Source organism: Hirundo rustica, chromosome 1 (assembly GCF_015227805.2).
Source record: "Hirundo rustica isolate bHirRus1 chromosome 1, bHirRus1.pri.v3, whole genome shotgun sequence".
NCBI classification, from domain to species: Eukaryota; Metazoa; Chordata; class Aves; order Passeriformes; family Hirundinidae; genus Hirundo; species Hirundo rustica.
The window spans coordinates 33,329,342-33,350,077 of NC_053450.1; the positions used below are offsets into that span (position 1 = coordinate 33,329,342).

Below are 20,736 nucleotides of genomic sequence, written 5' to 3' on the forward strand. Positions count from 1 at the left end.
TGGTTTCACTTAACCCTTCATTTGTGACCTGTAGGCTTAAGTGGAAAATAAGCCTTGTACCCAAAGTGAACTTTCCTGTTTTTCAGCTTCTTGTTTCTCCACAAAACAAAGAAATCAAGTAGGTAGAATTTAGAAATGACATACAGGCAATGTTTTGGCTCCAATGCCAGTATTCAAAACAAAAGGCCTACTTAAGCAGTTTGACATTGGTATTTCTTTTCTTTAGTTAAACTGTACCTCCCTCAGAGATTTGTACCTGATTTTGACCATACCTGAAAAGACACCGGCTGAATCTGCAAATCCCAGGCAACAAGAAGGGATTGTTAGCTTTCCTACTCTTTGTGTGACACCTCTCAGTAATTAGTTAGCAATTAGTGGCTTAAAATTGCAAGAGAAGGTTGGGTATGGGATTATTTTTTAAAAACCTTATTCTAGCTTTGTCTATTTTAAAGTTTACAGCCCCCACTGTAACGTCTGGTGACAGTGTTTGATATACTAGGATGCTTTAAACCAAGGTTATTGTGCTTTTCATTAGAGCAGTTGCAAGATATTTAAAACCCTAATGCAGACAAGCTTTTTTCTTCTGTTAAACATGTAGCTACCGAGATCCACAGTTTAACAAATTTTTGTGTTAAGTGGAACTTCCTACACAAAAAGATCATATTTAACCTAGGAGTTAAGCTTTCTTTGAAAAGCAATCCATTTTGTTTCTTCTTTTAGCTTTTGTGTTATTTAATCTGACACTTACAGTAGGTGCCAATGAGTTTCCTATATTTTTTCTGCCTAATTTAACTAACCTAATAAATGACATTATTTTAGTATTACTTTGGAGAAAACCATTCTGTTTTATTTCTGCCGTGTAAAAATACCTTGGAGTAAAATGGTTAAGAAAGCTTTACAAAAACCTTTTTACAGGCTCAGAAATATGATTAAAATGTTCAATAATAAAAAAAAGCAAGCTGTGTACACTGAAATGTAGCATACTTATTTTCAGCCATTTGTTTAAAATAGGTCAAGTGGATTCATAACCAATATCATTCTCTGTCGCCCATTTATTCTGCTTTTCAAAATGATGTTCCTATTTAGGGATGGAAGTCAGATGGGAATGATTTCTACCTTGCTGCATTGGAAGTTGATAATCAAGATGTGGCTAGTCATCTTCATTTGCATCTTAGACCTCTAGCCCATCTAATTCCTATAATAACTAGAGCAGAGGCTTCTGTGCGGTGGCTTCTGTTGCTGCTCAGGCACAACAGAAATCCTTGTCTGTTTAAACAAAAAGAAGCCCAATGAACTGTGTAGGATGATGAGATGTTAACTGGGCACAAAGATAAGCAGAAATGTCAAAGGAGAAGAAGCCTCAGACCTAGACAGAGAGAAAATACCATCTGCTTTCCACTTCACATGTCTACAGAAGTAAAGCAGGGGAAGGCGTAGATCTACGAATAGAGCAATATTAAAACAGAGACAAAATACTTTTGTTCATATTTTGAATTTAGAAGCCTTTTTTTATTATTATTATTTTTTTGGGCTGTGCCAGTTTAAATTAAATATTTATTTTTAAAGGAAAAGTTCATCCAAATAGCATGATACATATTTTTTCCCGATTAATAAAAGCTTTTTTTTAAACTATTTTTAAAAACTTAATAGATGTGAGTTCAAGAATAGATGTTTTGTCTGCTCAATGAAACCTTGCTTTAAAATTTCAAAAATTCTTTCTCTGGATAGTAGTTCTTGGGTTTTGGCATTTCCAGAAGGCAAACAGGCTGCCAAATCACTGTTCTTTTCCAGCTCTTTCCAACGGATTTTGCCTTTTTAACCACTAGTTACAGAAAAATGTTTGAAAGTTCAGAGATCATGTTGAAGCACCTATTAATTTGATTGAGAGGTGGAAAAAGAAACTAAGGACTGCATCTCTTGCTTTTTAACTATGACTTGTCATCAAGTTTAGAATATTAGCTTATTTTAAGTAAAATATGGGTTGTCACTTCTTCAGTTCTATTTAAAATATAATTCCTAACAAACTAACATTATTAATAGAGGCTGTTATGGGATAATATAACATGTTCTTTCAAACTCATGCTCCTGTGCACTTGGATATACTTGGCATTATAAATGAGAACCTCTATATCAAATATATGTATTAGGCTCTCTTTTTGATTTTTCATATTGAAAATATATAGAACACCCAAAAAAATCAAAACAAGACAAACATCTGTAATGCATTTGGTAACCACAATGCTGAACATGCTTTTTAAGTTTACTAGCTCAGTAAGGAGTAAGTTGTTATGGTAATTTCTGTAGAGAAGTTAAAGTGTGTTATGTATTAATAACAAACAATAGTTTTGTTCACTCTGCATGGGTGGGCCAAACTGGAAACATAATTAAACTTGGTTTTGTGGACAATCAAGGAGTGGTTTTAAATATAATTGCCATTTGCAAACAAAGCATCAATAGTTCTTTGCTTTTAAGTGACTAGGTATTCCCAGGACTGAATTCTGTAATTTGTGACCAGTGAGAGTTTATTTTGAGTAACAATAGTATTATCATACCCCTGGTTGATCCTAAAACTTGTGAACAGTTGTAAAATCTGGAGAAGTTTTAGGTGAAATGGATTTGCCCTTTCTGCACAGGGAGCAAAGACCAGTGCCAGGGATGTATGAGGGTGACCACAGAAGTCCTACTGCGAAATCAGGGAGTCAGTTGAGTTAAAGTCTTATTTTTGAGTGTTACTGGGAAGTGTTGTAGTACGGGGTGAGACTCTTACTGAACTGAAACTGACAAAGCAGATGTTGCAATTAATACAAGTAGTATGTTCTGAGAATCTGTTCATCTGTATTTGGGTATGTATGTTAGGCACAGTATTGATGGTGTACTTGCTTAATTTCTTCTTTAAGGATCCTCCCACTTCTGTGTCCCTTGGACTCCGAATGGAAGAGATGATTTTCAATTTGGCGGACACGCATCTATTCTTTAACGATTTAGAAGTAAGTGTTCATTCTTTTAAAACACACAGAGATGATCTAATACTTAATATTTGTCTGGTTTTATGTGTTGTTAGATGGTTTGACAATTATTTGCAGAGTTTCAATACAGAAATGCTTAGAAAATAGCTATATCATTTAGTCATCAGGATATATAATAATATCTACGCTGAATGTCTGCACTGGCCTTCAAAGGTTACTGCAGTTTAAATGGTAGCGTTTTGTCCTCACAGGTTTTAGCACTTACGATGACAGTAGACAAGTTTCAGAGCTGGATACACTGAAAGAACCTACAAACATGCAGAATTCAATAGTCTGCATGGGCCATTAAATATTAAACTCCAGCTTCTATAAACAGTTGATGGCTGGGTACAGATTTCTTGCTTACATCCCACGGTGGGCAAGTGTTACCTTAGCCTTGAGGGACATCATTAATGTTGCATGGGCTGTCTGTGGGCCGTTCCTGGGGCTGCTCAGCCTGCAGCAGGCACGGGGTGTTCTGTGCCAGGGTGCCTCTGCCTGCAGCGAGGAGCTGCGGGTGTCTTGCCAAGGGCTTTTTTAGCCTACACAGCCTATGGTTTGGCGTCGCTTGGGAGATTGTTCCAAAGCTCTCCAAACTGCTGAAAGAGACTGTCACTGTAATGCCTGGCTGCTTTGTCTTAAAAGGGAAAAAAGGAATTTCTGATCACATTTTAATAACGCAAAAACATGAAAACAGTCAGATTTCTTTCCCATCATAGTGAAGACAGCTGTTTATTTAAAATCCAGCTGTTAAGCAAGCTTGTGGTGGGGCTGCCAACACACATTAATCATCAAGTTGTTGTTTTGCTAGATTTTAGAATAGTGTGTTATTCCAGACAGCAAAAGAATCTAAAAGATTCAAATGCAACTTTTGCTGATCAAAGTTAATTGGCAGCAATTGGCCTTTAAATATTTCCTGATGTTTCCCTTTTCAAAATCAAGGGAAATACACCTTATTCAATAGATGAGCCAAAATAATTTGAAAAATGCCAGTGTGTGATAGCCCTCAAATGTGGTTTGTCCAACATCTGTCCTATATTTTGATTTCTTTTCATCTAAAAAGAAACCACTCACAGATGATTTGGCATCTTGGAACGTAATGAAATTATTGAACATGCTTTTTTTTTTCTTCCATTCCTTAGAGCATTTAATTTTTAAACTTACAGTAAAATAGCTGGTTTCTTTAGATTTTAAAGTAGCATATTCTTTCATTAAAGTAGCAGTATGTAAAGATATGATTGTTTTGGATATAAGAAGCACCATCAATGTGTTGCATGCATAGGACTTATTTTTCAGATTTGTCTAAAAATATAACAATGCTAGTTTTTTTCCAACTCTGTTTCTGATTCCTGGTTATATTTCATTTTAACCAGAGCAGAATGAAAAAGTACTACTCTTTCTGTATTTTAGCAGTATATTTAATAAAATTCAGTGTGTTTTCATTTGCTATGCAGAGCGAGATATGCAGCTACTTCGTACGATTGTCAGCCTCACTGACTTTAATGGAAGTTAATCAATCACATCTTAGGCATTACCTTCTGCTAATAGACATGTTGCAGCCTTAACAAAACAGCACAGTAGGTCATTCACTCAAGAACTTCGAAGCTGTGTACGAGAAAAAAACTGCTCAGGTGGTTCATGAAGGCAGAGGAGCTCACTGATGAGCCTGATTCTTTGCATTTCCACCATAACAAGCCAGTTTATGTTGTATGTCCAAACTGAAGTGTAATAGTTTGTGTCTATACCCTGGTCTGTCTTCCTCAGACACAGAGGCACCCAGGAGTGAGCAGCTGTGTGCGTGTCCTTGTACACAAGCTCTAATCCTCATGACTGGGGAACATGAGCTCCAGTCTGAAGGATCATGCCTTGTCCAAGGAGTGAAGAGCATGTTCAGTTGCATAGACAAGCCTTCAGAGTACACAGTGAAAGGGTGTAAGAGAGCCTGTGCTTTGTGGGAAGCAGCATGTAAGACTAGACCTCATCACAGACTGAGGCAATGACCCATTTTTCTGAGCGTGTTGCAGACATGTGGTGTTCTTGAAGGAGCATGTCCTCCTGGAGCCACAGTTTCTCATTCTTGTGAGCATCACCATTTAACTGGCAGGGCCTGGCAGTTTCCCAAGGGCTGTGACCTCAGGCCAGGTTCCTCACATTCATCTCAGAAACTCAGAAGTCTTTGCTTGATGGTTTGGAAGTTCAGGCTGCTCACAGCTTGACAGGCTTTCATGACAACTGTGGACAATTTTGTTTGGAAATGCCTCAGGCTTAAAGCATCTATTCTCACTGATGAAGGACTGAGTCTGAAAGATCTAGCTCAGGTCTGAACTTTCCAGTTCACGAGCACAAATAGCTGGGCTGTTTGGATTGAGAATGTTTGTGGGCAGCATTGCCAGTGAGCTGCAGAGCTTGGGTATCCTTGCCCAGCAGTAGTATGAAGAACAGCAAAGCGGGATTTGGAAGATATCTAACCCACAGAGTAGATGTGTCTTTGAATCTAGGCTTAATTCAAAGTAGGAATCTGAAAGTTGATGCCCTCTGTCTCACCCAGGCTCAGAGGGAACCCTTCTTGGCACGTAGAAAGGCTGCTTTTAAAGGCAGGCAATCATCTGTCATAACTTTGGCCTATGATGCACATTTTTCCAGATACCACAAGTTAATGTTTTTAAATAAAAGTCATCTTTCATCCAGCACATTCCAGAAAACTCTATAATCAGAATAGCTTTCCTGTGTTCCAAGTGAAAATACTTTTTCTTCTTATAAAATGCTGAAGACTGATTGAACATTTTGAATGCAAAGGGCAGAGTTGCAGCAGTGATCTCTGAAGCTTAATTTGATTTTATGTATGACCTAACTGGTTTTTCAAAGCTCAACTTAGAGATTCAGTAATGTTATTAGGTTAAATTCTAAACTTTTGCAGTCAATTTTTAGTCTGTATAAAGTGAATCAATGCCAATGTGTATCAGTTGAATTTAGTACAAGGAGGTACAGCTAGGTAAATGAATCATCTATGTTTATGTATTTTTTTTATGTAAAAGTTATAATAATGGTAATAATAGTAATATTTGTAATTCAAAACTTCAAAGTCATTGAAAAAATTCAGTCAGATCTCACTGTCTTGCTCTGAAGTCAGTATTCTGTTTCTGGATGGGTGAACTACAGTTAGATTTGCACCCCTGTACTAGCTCTTATTTTATTGCTTTGAAAAAAATGAAATAAATTACTTATTTCCTTTACTTTGCACAGGTATATTTGGAGTAATTAATTTCAAAGGGATGCAATAGCAAATAATTTCTGATCTTTAGGAACATTCCTTAAACAGCATGTTAAAAGGGTAGGACAAGATTTTTAACATACTGAAAAGAAATTTATGTAGTGTTTGCTTACATATAATTTGATCTAAGTACTATAATAAACAGTGTTTTCTTGCGTTAGGAGTAATTTCATAATGACATTATAGTAGTGTACTAGTCTAAACAGTTGAAGATAGTGCAGTGTTCTAAAAATTTTGTTTCCAAAATCTGTTTCCGAACAAGAGCTTTAAGTTTTCAATATTGAAGTTTTTTATTTAAATATCTCATACTATCTGTTATATAGTTGAATTTTAATTGTGTGCAAGAGAGAATAACTGCATTGATGTAGTGCTCTCAAGAGAACCACAGTTACCTCATCTGAAAATAATGTTTGATTTTACATGCTGATTATGTTTTGATAGGGATAATAAGGTATAATATTTTAAATGTGTATATGGAGCAATTATGCATATTATGTATTTTAGGAGGTATGCCCCGGTGCTTTAAGGAAGTTAGCAGCTTGATGGTAGGACTGAAACGTGACATCCACTGAGGTGGTGAGCTCTGGTGCAGGTGTGTTCTGCAGCAGAGCAGGTTAATGTGGCTTACAGGAGGTGCTCCTCAGCCAGGGAATCACCAGGGGAGCACAGAGACCCACCAGGAGCCAGCAGGGCTTATGAGAGTGGCTCACTGTCCTGGCAGGTAGGAGGCCAGGATAATGGTGGTATCCTTAGGAATTGGGATGGCTCAAATAACAATGCGTAAAACTCTGGTTCCTTTGGAGGTCATTATAGCAAAGGTTTGTTGAAAGATAAGCTCTTTTATCCTGTGTTTTGGTACAATGAATATTATTGGTCATTTAGAACACCACCTCCTTGTAAACATCTTTACCAGTAAACAAATTGGAAAAAACACCAGGTGTCAGGGAGAGGATATCTACGAGGATTGTTCTGGGTTTCTTCTTATGATTTCCCAGGCCAGAGTAGGAGAGTTATGTACTTGGCTTTTCCCACAGGCTTCAAGCTACTGCCTAAAAATCTGTTTTCTGACCACTGTCAGTTCCCATATGGTGGGCAATCTCTCTTCCCAAAGTAGTCAGCCCTAGTGAGCACTGTGTCCAGGAGCACCAGCAGTTGGCTCAGCAGGGTGCTCAGGGAGGATGTCGACTCAGAGGAGGGACATCCACTGGCCAGCTGCAGACACCTGAAGTCTACCAGCAACTGTTGGAGTCCAGGGCATTCCTTTGGTTGCCCTGGAGGGTCAGGGACCTGGGCAGGGGGGTCTGGGACCCCAGCCCAGAGCTCAGAGAAACACTGGCTTTGATTTCAGTCCATGGGAAAAACTTCCTACACTGAGAGAAGGTTTACAGGCCACAAGAATGTGAGAAATAGTAGTTTAGCTTATCACAGAATGAGAAAACAGTAGTTTTAAGTTCGTAGCATTGAAGTGAATGGGGACAAGATGGAGAATCTGGGGCGTTGTCTCCTTCTTCTTCTCCTTCTCCTTCCCTCACTCCATTGCTGCATTGACGTGGCACAAAGTAGTTAGTGAGGATTGGGTCAAAGTAAAGATGACCTTTTTAGTAATAGTGATAGACATTGGTAAGAAATAGTAAACAAGAAATACGTAGTAATTAGTATAAAAGATAAGGACAGCCCAGCTCGGGGGGAGACATGAGGAGTCCATGCAGCTGCGAACATCTTGTCGGACTCCGAGAAAATTGTAAGATAAGAAACAATAAACGAAGTATGCAACGTTGAAAAATCTAAACCTGAGAACTCTGTCTCTTCCTTCGGCTCGGCTCGGAGCTGCGCAGGGGAGCAAGGACCCTGAAACCACCTGAATGTTGGGGAAAGCCCCCAACAAGCAACCAAGAACTCTTCTGTATCCATCTGCACAGGTCAGGGCCACTCATCCATCCCACTTGACTCCCAAGGCAGAATGGCAAGCACTCCTCTGAGATCAAAGGCTGCAGCTCTGATGGGGCATCTGCACCTTCTGTCCTGACGGTGGCCAGAGCCTCCACACAGACAGGGCTGCTGAAGCTCCCTTCAGACTGCAGTGCAGAACTCAGGCTGCAGAAGGCAAATAGAGGTTTCTCCTGGGGCAGGGACAGGACAGCAGACCTGCCTGCCAAAGGTGGAGAGCTCCTGTGGCAGGTGACTGAGCCGCAGGAAGCAGTGGGAGGACTGCGTAGCATCAGGGTGGCTGAGAAGGAGTGGTATAGCCGGTTCAGTGGAGTTGGATAGCTGCTTCCAAGTGCAGTCTGCAGTGGACCTACAGCCCATGGCCAAAGAGCCAAAACCTCCCCCACTGGCACACACAGAAGGGAGGGGGAGCAATAACATAGCAGAATGTAAGCTTGCAATGGCAAGGATCTGCAGGAGGAAGATGCCTCTCCAAAACCTGAGATACCCTTGCAGAACTGCTTCAATTCTTTCTCTCTGAAAAAGAGAGACACATCACACAGGAGAGATGCTGGAGCTGAGTAAGGAGCCTGACCCCATAATCCCCCCATATAACAGTGAGAGCAACTAAGAGAGGGTGAGAGGTGAGAGTAGTAGGTGACTCAGCCTTATTTGCCAACATCAGGTGCTCTCTAGAGAGGTGTGCTGTTTGCCAGAGCCTTGTATTGGGTGTGACCCCAAGACAGGGTGTCACCAACAGACTACCAAGCCTCATACAGTACTCTGGCTTCTGTCTGCTGCTGCTATTTCACACAGGCATCAGTGATATGGTCTGAGGAAACAAAAACAGTCAAGATGGATTGCAGAGCCCTGGGAGCAGCAGTAAGGAGTTCTGGAGTGTAGGTAGTTTTTTCATCAATCCTCCCAGCCATAAAAAAGGAGTTTGAAAGGGGCAGTTGAACCTGCAAAATTGACAAATGTTTGCAGTACTGGTATCACAGAGAGATGTTCAGGTATTTTAGAGCATGGGACTTTCTTGAGAAACCTGGGCTGGTGGGGCTCCCTCTGGCAGAGAAAAAGAGCATCTTCTGTCATCGGCTTGAGGAAGAGGGCTTTGAACTAAAGTTGCTGGAAGAGAGGAACCTCAATCCATCCCACTCCTACCAGTCTGATGCCTGTGGCAGCCATAGGTGCCCAGAGTCTGGAGTGGGATCACAGGTCAGCAGAAGACCACCTGAAGAACAGCACAAAGGAATTTCAGCTGCTCCAGCCCTTAAGTTGGCTTCATCAGGGGCCCATCTTAAATGCTTCTATGCAAACATACACAACATGGGGAGTAAACAAGAGGAGTTAGAGGCATGTGCATGCCTGCTGGTCTATGATCTTATTGACATCACAGAGTCTGGTGAGATGACTCTTGTGATTGTAGTGTTGAATGAAAATATGCAAGATGTTTCAGAAGGATGGGCAGGGGAGACAAGGAGGGCCTGTAACCCTCTGTGTCAGTGGATGTCAATGCTGGAATGCATTGAGCACTGCCTGGATATAGATGAGGAGGTGACTGAGATCTTAGGAGTCGGGATTAAAGTGAGAGCAGGGAATGGGTGGCATTAAGTGGGAGTCCGCTACAGATCACCTAACCAGGAAGACTGAGTGGACGAGGCTCTCTACAGACAGGTAGGAATTGCCTCACATTAACAATTCCTGGTCCTCATGGTGAACTTCAGCCACCCAGATACTTGGAGGTACAACACAGTAGGCCGTAATCAATCCAAGAGGTTCTGTAATGTGTTGATGATTACTTCCTTCTGCAAGTGATGGAGGAGACAACAAGGAGAGGTGCTATACTGGACCTCATCAACGAGAAAGGACGGTGGGGAATGTGAAGCTCAAGGATTGACTGCAGTGACCGTGAAATGGTGGATTTCGAGATATTTGGGGCAGCAAGGAGGGTGCACAGGAAGCTCACAACCCTACACTTTGGAAGAAAGACTTTGGCCTCTTCAGCAATCTACCTGGCAGGACCATGGGATAAATCCCTAGAGGGAAGAGGGACCCAAGAAAAGTGTTTAATATTCAAGGATCAGCTCCTCCAAGCTCAGGAATGGTGCATCCCAACAAAGAGGAAGTGGTCAACACTTTGGAGGGAGGAGATGTCATACGGACGGACCTTGAAAAGCTTGAAACCTCAGGGGGTTCAGCAAGGCCAAGGGTAAAGTGTTGCATCTGGATTGGGATAATCCAGAGGAGACTGGATTGAGAGAAATCCTGGGTGGAAGGACTTGGAGGTTTTCATTGACAAAAAGCTAGACATGACCTGGCAATGTGTGTTTGCAGCCCAGAAAGCTGGTTGTGTCATGTGCTGCATCAAGAGCGTGACCAGCAGGTTGAGGAGGTGATTGTCCTCCTTTACTCTGCCCTCATGAGATCCCACCTGGAGTACTGTGTCCAGCTCTGGGACCCCAGCTAAAGAAGGGCATAGAGGAGACCACAAAGGCAATGAGAGGATTGGAGCACCTCTCATGTGAGGAAAGGCTGAGACAGTTGGAGTTGTTCAGCCTGGAGAAGAGACGGCTCCAGGAAAACCTTATTGTGGCCTTCTAGTACACAGAGGGGAGAGCAAGAGAGGGACTTTATACAAGGTGTGATCTAGTGACAGGACAAGGGTAGGCTTGGATTATTATTAGGTAAAAATTCTTTAGCGTGAGGTTGGTGAGGCACTGGAACATGTTGCCCAGGAGAGTTGTGGATGCCCCATCCCTGGAAGGGTGCAAAGCCAGGTTGGATGCAGCTTTGAGTAACCTGGTCTAGTGGAAGTTGTCTCTGCCAATGGCAGGGGGCCTGAAACTGGATGATCTTTCAGATCCATTCCAACCAAAATCATTTTGTGACTCTATCTGCATCTTTAAAGATTTTTTATGTTTATACTGATACTTCAAAAGTATTAGTTGGTTTTTTTTTTCATTTTTGGCATATCAAGTGCATATTGTAACTAGGCATGTAAAAGGAATATTGGTGATAGTGAATTATTAGGAATATCTTATTTGAAAAAGTTAGTTCATTGCTTTGCAGACTTTGTTCTAAAATGACGCCATCTCATTGGATCTATTCCTTTGGAGATGTATACTGAAGCTGAATATGTCACTTACTCTTTTTTTGTCTAATCTTACCTAACACTTAGAATACTTTTTCATTTGTTTGTCTTGAATTTTATTTAAGTAACTGAAAGCAAGTGATTTTTACTTTTATTTCATGGGGTTTTTGTTTGTTTGTTTGTTTTTCTTTTGGAACTTTTATTTCCGTTTGTTCATTTCAAGTTTTTTGGTGTAGGCTTTTGTAGGATGGTTCAAAATAAGATTCTAATGGTATTATTAAAAAATCAATTTTTCCCACCTTTGACAAATGTCTAGATGCATGGTCATGATTAGTATTATTTTTTATGCCATTTGTGAAGCATATATAATGCACATCCATGGGTTCACAATTCCCTTTTGTTTCTGGAGTCTATGCAAAGTGATGATATGTGTATGAGAGTCGTTTAAAATGAATGGCAATGTGGTATGAGTTTTCAGGATACATTAGTTGTTATATTTCTCTTAGTGATAAAACATCAGGGAATGCTATAAGGTACTACTGTCAAACAGTAACTTTGGTTCTTTATAAGAGAAAAATCAGAATAGTCAAATATGTTCTGAAAAATAAAGATGGCCTTGATTGATTTCTTCTGAGATTGTTACTTAAAATCCACTTGTTTTTCCACATCTAATACGTTCGTGATGAAAATTCAGAGCACAGTCTCTTCTGTATGTCAAAAAGAGCTGCATAATCGTGTTAGGATATCAAGAATGGGGTGTTTGTTCATATTCATGAACTCTTAAGAAACCACATTAGCATATTACTGTGCATGGACCCCTCTGGAAGGCTGCCTGTGTCGGAGTTGCACATGATTTCCATAAGGTGCAACTCTGTCATTAGGCACAGCTGGCTGGACCGTCAGCCCAGGGCAGGCAGTGGCCAAGGTGCTCCCATCCCAGCCTGGCTGCCAGGCAGCACCTTCACTCCTCTGTCCTGCCCACCTGCCACCAACAAGGTTAGCCAATCCTCAGGCACCAAGGAGCAGCACAAGAGCAGCCCATCTCTCTGCCTCTTCACTCCATTAAATAAAGTTAGATTAATACAGAAACATTTTACAAATCCTTCATTTTGCACATATGGGAACATTTCCTTTCCTTTAGCTTTAATGAAGCATTGAGATGCTGTCTTCCACAGATACATATTCTCACAGCTTAAAGCAGAGAAAAAACAGCATTTATGTCCTTGCACTCTCATGCTCTGTGTTTGCTTTGTAAATGTCCTCCCTCCACCCATAGGGCAATAAATCCTTCCAGGACTCCAGTCTGTAACTGCTAGCTTGAATTTACTCAGATCTAGAAGCTGATAGGGAGAAATGAACTATCAGATTATTTTTTTTTTTAAAGAAAACTGCTTTTTGTGGATTGTTCCTTTTATAATTTACTATGTGGAAGTTCCTGCTTTTGTTTATGGCCCCCAGTCACTAGATGATGAGTATTTATCGACTCTACCCTTCCCTCCTATTCCTTTTCAAGCTCAAGGCTGTGTGGAGGACAGCTTTTTTACTTGAAATGTGATGGAGATGTTTGACACCCAGCAGTATGCTGAGCCCTTCTGTTTCCTAAAGGAACATAAAGGACCCCTAAGGCCCACATTGCAAAGCAGGCTCCCCTGTCACTAAAGCAGATGGTGATACACTCTGTACTAACACCATGTACTACAGGGATTTCCAAGATGGGAGATCATCATCAGAGCTCAGGGATAAGAAAGGGAACAACTAATACCCAGGACAGCATCCATAAAGCCTGATCATGGAGCAGAACTCCTTGAACATTAGTTCCTTTTTGGCCTTTGACTTCAATTCTTACAGGTGAAACCTGGCTGCCTCCCTGCTGCTGTAAGCAAATGTACTCTATAAATCACTTCTAACCCTCAAGGAGACCTTTTTTCATGACAGGGACATATATCCTCTTTTCATCAGCCTGAAAATTTCTCCTTTGTAGGTATCAGTAACACCACAGGAGACTAAGTGACTTTCCTCACAGGTCCTTCAGTGACCGTGCACACAGCTATGTCCCCAGTGTACCACACAGTGCCCTGTAGGAATGCCTTTGAAGCAATACAGACATATGTTCTGTTTCTTTAATCTGAAGGAGAAAGAGAAACTATTTCCCTTCAGACCTGGATACTTTAATTTGCCACAGACTCAGACTCATAACTTTTGGCACAGTAGCACTCCAAAGCATGACTTGGGATCCTGGGCATTATGATAATACACATTATTGAATTCATTACTGCATTCAGCAGGCTTACCATATGCAGGTTATTGCACATCTCAAAGAACCATGACCACTGCAGGGTAAAATGCTCTTCTTTCCAAAAGTATTTTAGCACATCTGGTCCTAGAGTCAAATAATCTAACAAATGAAGTGCTTGGATGCAAGCCAGCTCTTAAGTGCAGACTTTGAGCAAGAGCTCAGAGCAAACTGGGAGAGCAGGTTGGCCACTACTGGCAGTGTAGAAGTCCATCATTTATTCTCCCACACCTTGTAGAAATGTCATGGAGCCAGCTTTGGACAGCCATGACAGGTATGATGTTGCCTAGATTTAAACTTAACTATGTTGTATGGAGATTCACAGTCAGTGATAAGAGTTGGGGGAGCTGCAGTCAGACCAGGGAAGTGCAGAAGGAGGATTGTGAAACACCATCACCAGAGAGAAAAGCTTTCTCAACTTCTCGACAAAATAAAAATTAGATCAAGGTCATTTTGTGTCTAAAGCTGTACTCCAAGCACTGAACATTGACAGAGTGAGCCTTTGCTGGCGTTAGGTACGAATCACTTGTCTGGTGCATATTTTACATCTATATTTATGCAGATGACACAACACGAGGTCTGTGTTTGTAGTTGCCAATACTTTGTAATTCCTGATCACTTGTGCCTTAGTCTCCTCATTGTGGTGATGGTAAGGATGGCATCTACAGATACAAGGATCATAATTCTGTCATGAAGTACTCAAGAGAGAAAAGCAGCCGTTGATTCTGGTGATTATAGCAGTGGTTAGTGTGTACAGTTGCAGCTGGCTTTCTTACAAAGCTTCAGCTTGGTCTCTTTAACATATTAGTTTTCAGGAGCATACTTGCGCAACTTCTCTCTCTACTGACACGATTAGGAAATATGTGTATTCAAACAACTTAAAAGAAAAAAAGTACAAAAAAATTGCAAATAGTCAGCCAAGAAAACTTTCCAGTTTTCTGTTATATTTAATTTCTTTTCTATTGTTGGTTTGAGGGGTTTTGTTTGTTTATTTGTTTTTGTTCTTTGTTTGTTTGATATTTTTTTATGATTTTTGTAAGTTGAACTTGTTCCAGTTTGAGTTATTCATGCATTTCAGATAAGGTCTGATTTTTAAAACCGCAGGTTAAAAACCACCTCAATGTTAAGAGCAGTCATCACTAATCATGGCAGTGTTTCAGGTGTCTGTACTTGTGAGCTAGTAGCTAGTAAGAGCTCCATGTAGTCAGCTGGTACCAGAGCTTCTGTTTGGGATGCCTAGATTTTGCTGTAGTACAGATTAGCTAAAGACCAGGCAGGCATGCTTTGTGAAGAAATACATGGATGTGCAAACTGCCCAGTATAGTGGAGCATTTCATGGACCACAGAATGGTTTGGTTTGGATGGAGCCTTTAACATTAATTTCGTGCAACCCCACTGCCATGGTCAGGGACATCTTCCACTAGACTAGGTTTCTCAAAGCCCTGTCTAGCTTCCAGGGATCCACATCCACAACTTCTCTGGGCAGCTTGTTCAAGTACTTCACCACTCTCACAGTAAAGAGTTTCTTCATGTACCTAATCTAAATCTGTCCTGTTTCAGTTTGAAACCATTACCCCTTATTGCTTGTCCCATCAATACAGACCTTGGTAAAAAGTCTGTCCCCATCTTTCTTCTAAATCCATTTTATGTATTGAAAAGCCACAATTAGGTCACCCCTGAGCCTTCTCTTCTCTATACTAAACAATGCCAGCTCTCTCAGCCTGACTTCACAGCCTGCCTCTCTTTCCTGTGCTGAGGCCTCCTGAGCTGGAAGCAGTTTTCCATGTGGGATCTTGCCAGGGCAGAGAAGGGGAAAGGGGAAAATCACCTCCCTCAACCTGCTCTTCAGGCCTCTTTTGGTGTAACACTGTGTACTGTTGGCTTTCTGAGGTGCGGGTTACTTCCAGAAGTTTTTATCTGCTGGAATCCCCAAGTTTTTCTCAAGAGGGCTACTCTCAGTTCACCACCCAGCCTGTACTGAAAATAGGTGATTGTCCCAGTCCAGCTGCAAGTCCTTGCACTTTATTGCATTTCATGAAGTTCATAGTAGCCCACTCCTCAAGCCTGTAAACGTCCCTCTGGATGGCATCGCACTTGTCAGTGGAATACGTGCTAGTGCAAAAAGGTTTGTGGTAAGCAGCAAGCTAACTTTCAGTGGTATAAGACGATTTCCAAGATAGTATAATAAAGTAATTTCTATCAAAATAACAAAGCATGTTTTGTCTATGTATTTTCCCAATTCTCCTTCCAATGACAGAACTAACATTCTTGTCCCTTTCCCAGGAAATAAAATACCAAATGCTGGCATGCTTTTCAGGTAGCAATACATTACAGCTAGGTTCTGCAGAGCCTGAAATATCAGATTTAGGACCAGCCAGATCAGGAGAGAGTGTTTTGAAGAACAGTGGTAAGGTAGCTGGAAGCCATTGCAATACCTCCATCAAAGCTGTATATAGGCAGGGTCAGTTAATGGAATCCCAGATCTACCCCACATTTGTCAGCTCTGATTGCAGCAGAAACCTCAGTGCTGCGCTGCACAGGCAGGCTCTATCATGCAGATTGCTAGGTCTTGAAGGACAGGAGACGGCGCTTTGAAAATTCTCTTACAGCCAGCAATGAAACAATAGAGTTGTTTTAAAAAACTCGGAGACTTTAAACAACTAAGACTTGATGGAAATTAAGGGATGCAAAATTGACGGCAAGAAATGTAACAGATTGAGAACTTTGCAACCATTAGCAGATTTCAAAACACTGTCTTATGTTATATTGCTGTCACATAGAAATGCCCTTAATGAATTTTTAATTTTGAGAGGTTGCAAAGTTGCTGATGTGTGCCACAGAACTTTTCTACAATGCAAATCATCCCCTTAGCACAGATACGATACACTGCTTGATGGTTCATCATTTTAGATCCAAAACTAAGTAATAATGCGATTCATCCTGAAGGCCTCTTAGTGCCAGAATTGTCACTTCATATTGAATAGGTTCATTTTATTAATTAGATTATCTGAAACAATAGACCAGTAATGTCAAATAAATTAATAAATAGTTGACACTAAAAGCAGTTAATGTATTAATTATTATATTTCTTTCCTTTTATTCTTGTGTAGAGAGGCTTCACTTTGGCTTTTAATATTTCACGGAACTGATGTGAGCAACTTTTTTTTTTTTTTTTTTTTTTTTTTTTTTTTTTTTTTCATTTTATTTGAGTATTACGAATTTGATAACACTGAACAAAATCCTATCTACTACTATAGATGTCAAGACTGTAGTTATGACTTTTTCACAACACTAAGTATTCCATTATTATTTTATAATCTAAAAAATTTCATAAATTCAAATAACATTCCTGAACAGTAGATTTGGTGTTTTGGTCTCTGATTAAGCTGACAGATGTGTAAAATCTCATATAGCCAGTCAAGTCCCTGGTGCAGCTGCAAGTGCTAAAGAGTGCAAGTTATTCCAGCTAAGATCAACATTAATTTACACTCAAATATCTTTCCCAGCCTGCCCTTTCTATTCACATAATGGAGTTATTTTGTGCTGATTCCACTACTTTGTGGCAAACTATTTTTCTCTCATTGTACTCTTCCAATACAAGAGCCCGGAAGGCAAACTGAAGAGAATGTAATAGTCACCTTTAGAAAAAACACCTCCTGATTGATGTAGGTACCATTTTAAAATCTCAGATTTGAATTATTCAGGTTGATTTTTTGAGTGGATTAGTCTCTGAAAATTACGTAATGTAATTATTTTAGGAAAACTAGGTGAAACTAAGTGTCATCCTTACATGCTGTTTTGCAGGATGAGAGTACATTAGCCATTCCTCACATAAGTACAAAGATTTGAAACCACAGCTTAAGCATCTTAGCAATTTGCATGATAGGTGGTTTCTATCAATCTCGTCAGCCTAGGTTTAATTTTGGCATGGATTTACAAAGTTGTTTACAGTTTGTTTGATATCATGAAAGCCACTTGTGCTGGATGTGGTTATGTGTGACTGCTATGATTGAAGTTTAAATGTTAAGAAAATGTGCATACATATGAATTTTAAACATATCTGTCCTGAGTTTTTTGGTTGTTTTGTTTGTTTGTTTGGTTTGGGTTTTTTTGGTAGAAATTATATTAAAATGTTTCCACAGGGAAAAAAATCAAGAAGTTTCTTTCATTCATTTTCTTTCAAAAGCACTAAAGGAGTGCTTGAAGTTGGTTCCCAAAATGTTTGAGTTTCACAGTCTCAGGAGATTTCTACTGTTTCAGAGTGGTTACAATAAGGCCTCTATCTGAATTTCATCCAGTTGAATGGTCTAATGAAACTGTAAAGAAAGGGGGAGAGCATTATTTCCTTACTCATTGCAGTATCACTTCTATTTTTCTGTGGTTTAAAGTAAAATTTGACTGTTGTTGATTGCATTTATAAATTTTTTCTTTAGATATGTTCAAGAGGCTGAGTAATCCTGTAGTAGACTAAAACTGCCTTAAAGTGTTCTGTTAAAGCGTGAGGCGTTAATGGGGACTTAAAATGTAAACAAGAAGTTTAACAAAAGAAACAATGAGGTATTAAAGGAATGGAGCGCTGATTTTTTTTTTTTTTTTTTTTGGGTTTTCCAAAATTATATGAAGGTTCTGGAGGTGTGTGCAGTCAGGAGATGAGGGTTCACGCATGTTCACTGACAGCAGGGACAGACTGCTGACACCAGTACTGGCTCAGCTGAAACGCTGTCACGAGAAAGATCAGCTTTATCTAAACAAATCATACTTTCTGAACTGTAGAAAATCCCTTCAATCAGTTAGAAGGTTTCATCTTTTTCTTCTGCATATTTGTGTGACTCACACTGTGAATGTAAAGTATGGATACACAGGGGAATAACTCCTTCCCCAGCACCGCTGAGTGAGGGGGAGAGACAGTTTTAGCAGCGGTTAGAACGCAAGAAAGAGGGTTTCTAGGAATTATCTTTGAAAAGTTTAAAAATACAAACATTTAAATTCATTTATTGGAACAAAATGTATCTATTTTTCTTAAAGGTGTGCTCACAAGTCCAAAACTCACATTAGTGCCTTAATCCAATGAATAAAGCATAAATCAAACCATGATTACCTACAAACAAGGACTTAAAAGCAGAACAAAATAGACGGTGAAAACGTACACCACCTTTTTGTTGTTGTTGTTCCATAAGTTTAATAAATTCAGACAGAAATTTGAATGCAAGCAATACAACCCCTGACTCCCAAACTGTCAAGAGGATTAACTAACAGAACTAACATCTCTTTCCTGAATCTAATCTCCACTAGTTTGATACTTAACACAGCAAATAGAATGATTAGCAGAAGTATCTTCCACAAAAAAATCATAAAGCAAACAGGTTTTATTTCTAATTTTTAAATTATATTGTAAATTCATAAATCTTTCTTTGCCATAGGAAAGTAGAAAAAAAACAAAAAAAGTTTTGTATGAATGCAATTTTTTACTTTATAATCAAAACCACACTCAGATGGTATGTAATATTTCATATATTGGGAAAGAGTCTCTAATTTTTAATACAACAATGTATACTGAGAAAAAAAAAAAACACAAATACTGTTTGACTAATTCAAATTCAACCTTTTTAAAAATTATTTTGTAAAATTTATTTAAATTAAATACGGTGAAAAAGAATTTTAAAAATTTGCTACCAACAGAAAAGCTTTTACTAAGAAATCAAATAGCAGTGTAGTAATATAGCTTTTATGTATAAGCTACATGTGGTCATGCAAAGGGTTAAGCTGTGTGATTTCAGGATAAAAGGTTTCCTGAGTTGACTATTATTCCTGTGGTCTGCCAACAACTTTGCAATAAATGGAATGATTTTTTATGGGAATGTGGTTATTCACAGCAAGACTACAGTTGGTGTCAGTATGAAAAATTCTTCTTTAGTAGATTCTCTCAGCAGGAATAACAGATCTGAAAGAAAGGCAAAAAGTAGCTACAGAGAACTCTGGCTGGTGTTGGTGACAAATTATGTTTACAAAATGATGTGGTAACCCATTGAAAAAGAAGAAATCAGAACAACCGTAAATCAGAGTATTGCTCCTCTAAGTACTGCTGTTCCAAAACAAGTTACCTATGATTATGAGTATTGCTTAATAGCTCATTTTTCTTGACCATAAAGCAAGTGAGACTTCTAGGTTTTCAGTTGCAGGGGTGTGAAAAGATGCTTCAGAAATCAGTAAAATTACCTCAAAGTTATACCAAAGTCAATGGCAGAACATAAAATATCAGTAGATATGAATTAAAATAATTCAGGAGAAAGGAAAAAAAATCACTGTATTAGAATTCAATATAATTTTATAATTATTTACTATGTTTATCATTTTTATAAATTCTTTTATTTCTTGTATTACTTGTCTATTTTTTTACATCTTTATGGATTTTGAAATTATATCATTAGAAGAAAATTGTGATGGAGAATGCATTAAAATATTGATGAACTTAGTATTAACAGTTATTTCATTTACAGAATGCTAAAAAGATTAACCCACTGATTAAGTCTGCAGCACCTGCACTAGGGCTGGAATTGTCTTTCATTAAAAATGAGGATTAAAGTTACATAGAATTTAATGATTCTCTTACAACCATACAGCAACCTTGTGGGTTTTAGTTGTTCCACCATTCCTAAGTTAAGTTGTTGGAATATGAAGGGGGTTATTATTTACACTGTTTGGTTGAGGGATTTTTTTTAAAACCAAATAAGTAGCAGCTCTTTTAAGAAGTCAATGCAACAGCTTTGAGTGTCTCCTGCTCTTTGTTTTCTTCATGGACAATTTCCCCAGTTCTGTTGAAAACATTTCATTTGCAAACTTGTCTAGGAGCATTACAAACCTCAGGTTTTTCTTCATTATGGCATGAATTTCATTTGTTGTGCTGGGATCACCAATGACGTGCCAGCAAGGAAGATTTACCTAGATGTGTCAATGTCAGTAAAAAAGAAATCAGTATAAAGCAACTGTGCTGTTGATAGGTGGAGATCAACCACTGTTGAGATAAAGGGATAGGTTTACTCACCTAAAAGTAAATATTGACCATGATGATGTGAAAGAAAATAAATTTCTTAGAAAATTGCATCTCACTTTCTCTCAAAATAAAAAAATAATGTGCATTCTTTAATAG

General features: G+C 39.2%; 1 protein-coding gene across 11 annotated transcripts in view; it reads left to right on the top strand.

Moving 5' to 3' along the window:
* The window catches only part of EYA1 (EYA transcriptional coactivator and phosphatase 1), a 146,777-nt gene that overhangs the window by 103,875 nt on the left and 22,166 nt on the right, over window positions 1–20,736 (top strand). For all 11 annotated transcript variants that reach the window (XM_040060879.2, XM_040060893.2, XM_040060945.2 and 8 more), the window contains one exon: window positions 2,898–2,987. In XM_040060879.2, the coding sequence (XP_039916813.1) occupies window positions 2,898–2,987 (90 nt within the window). The remainder of the gene's footprint in view (window positions 1–2,897; window positions 2,988–20,736) is intronic.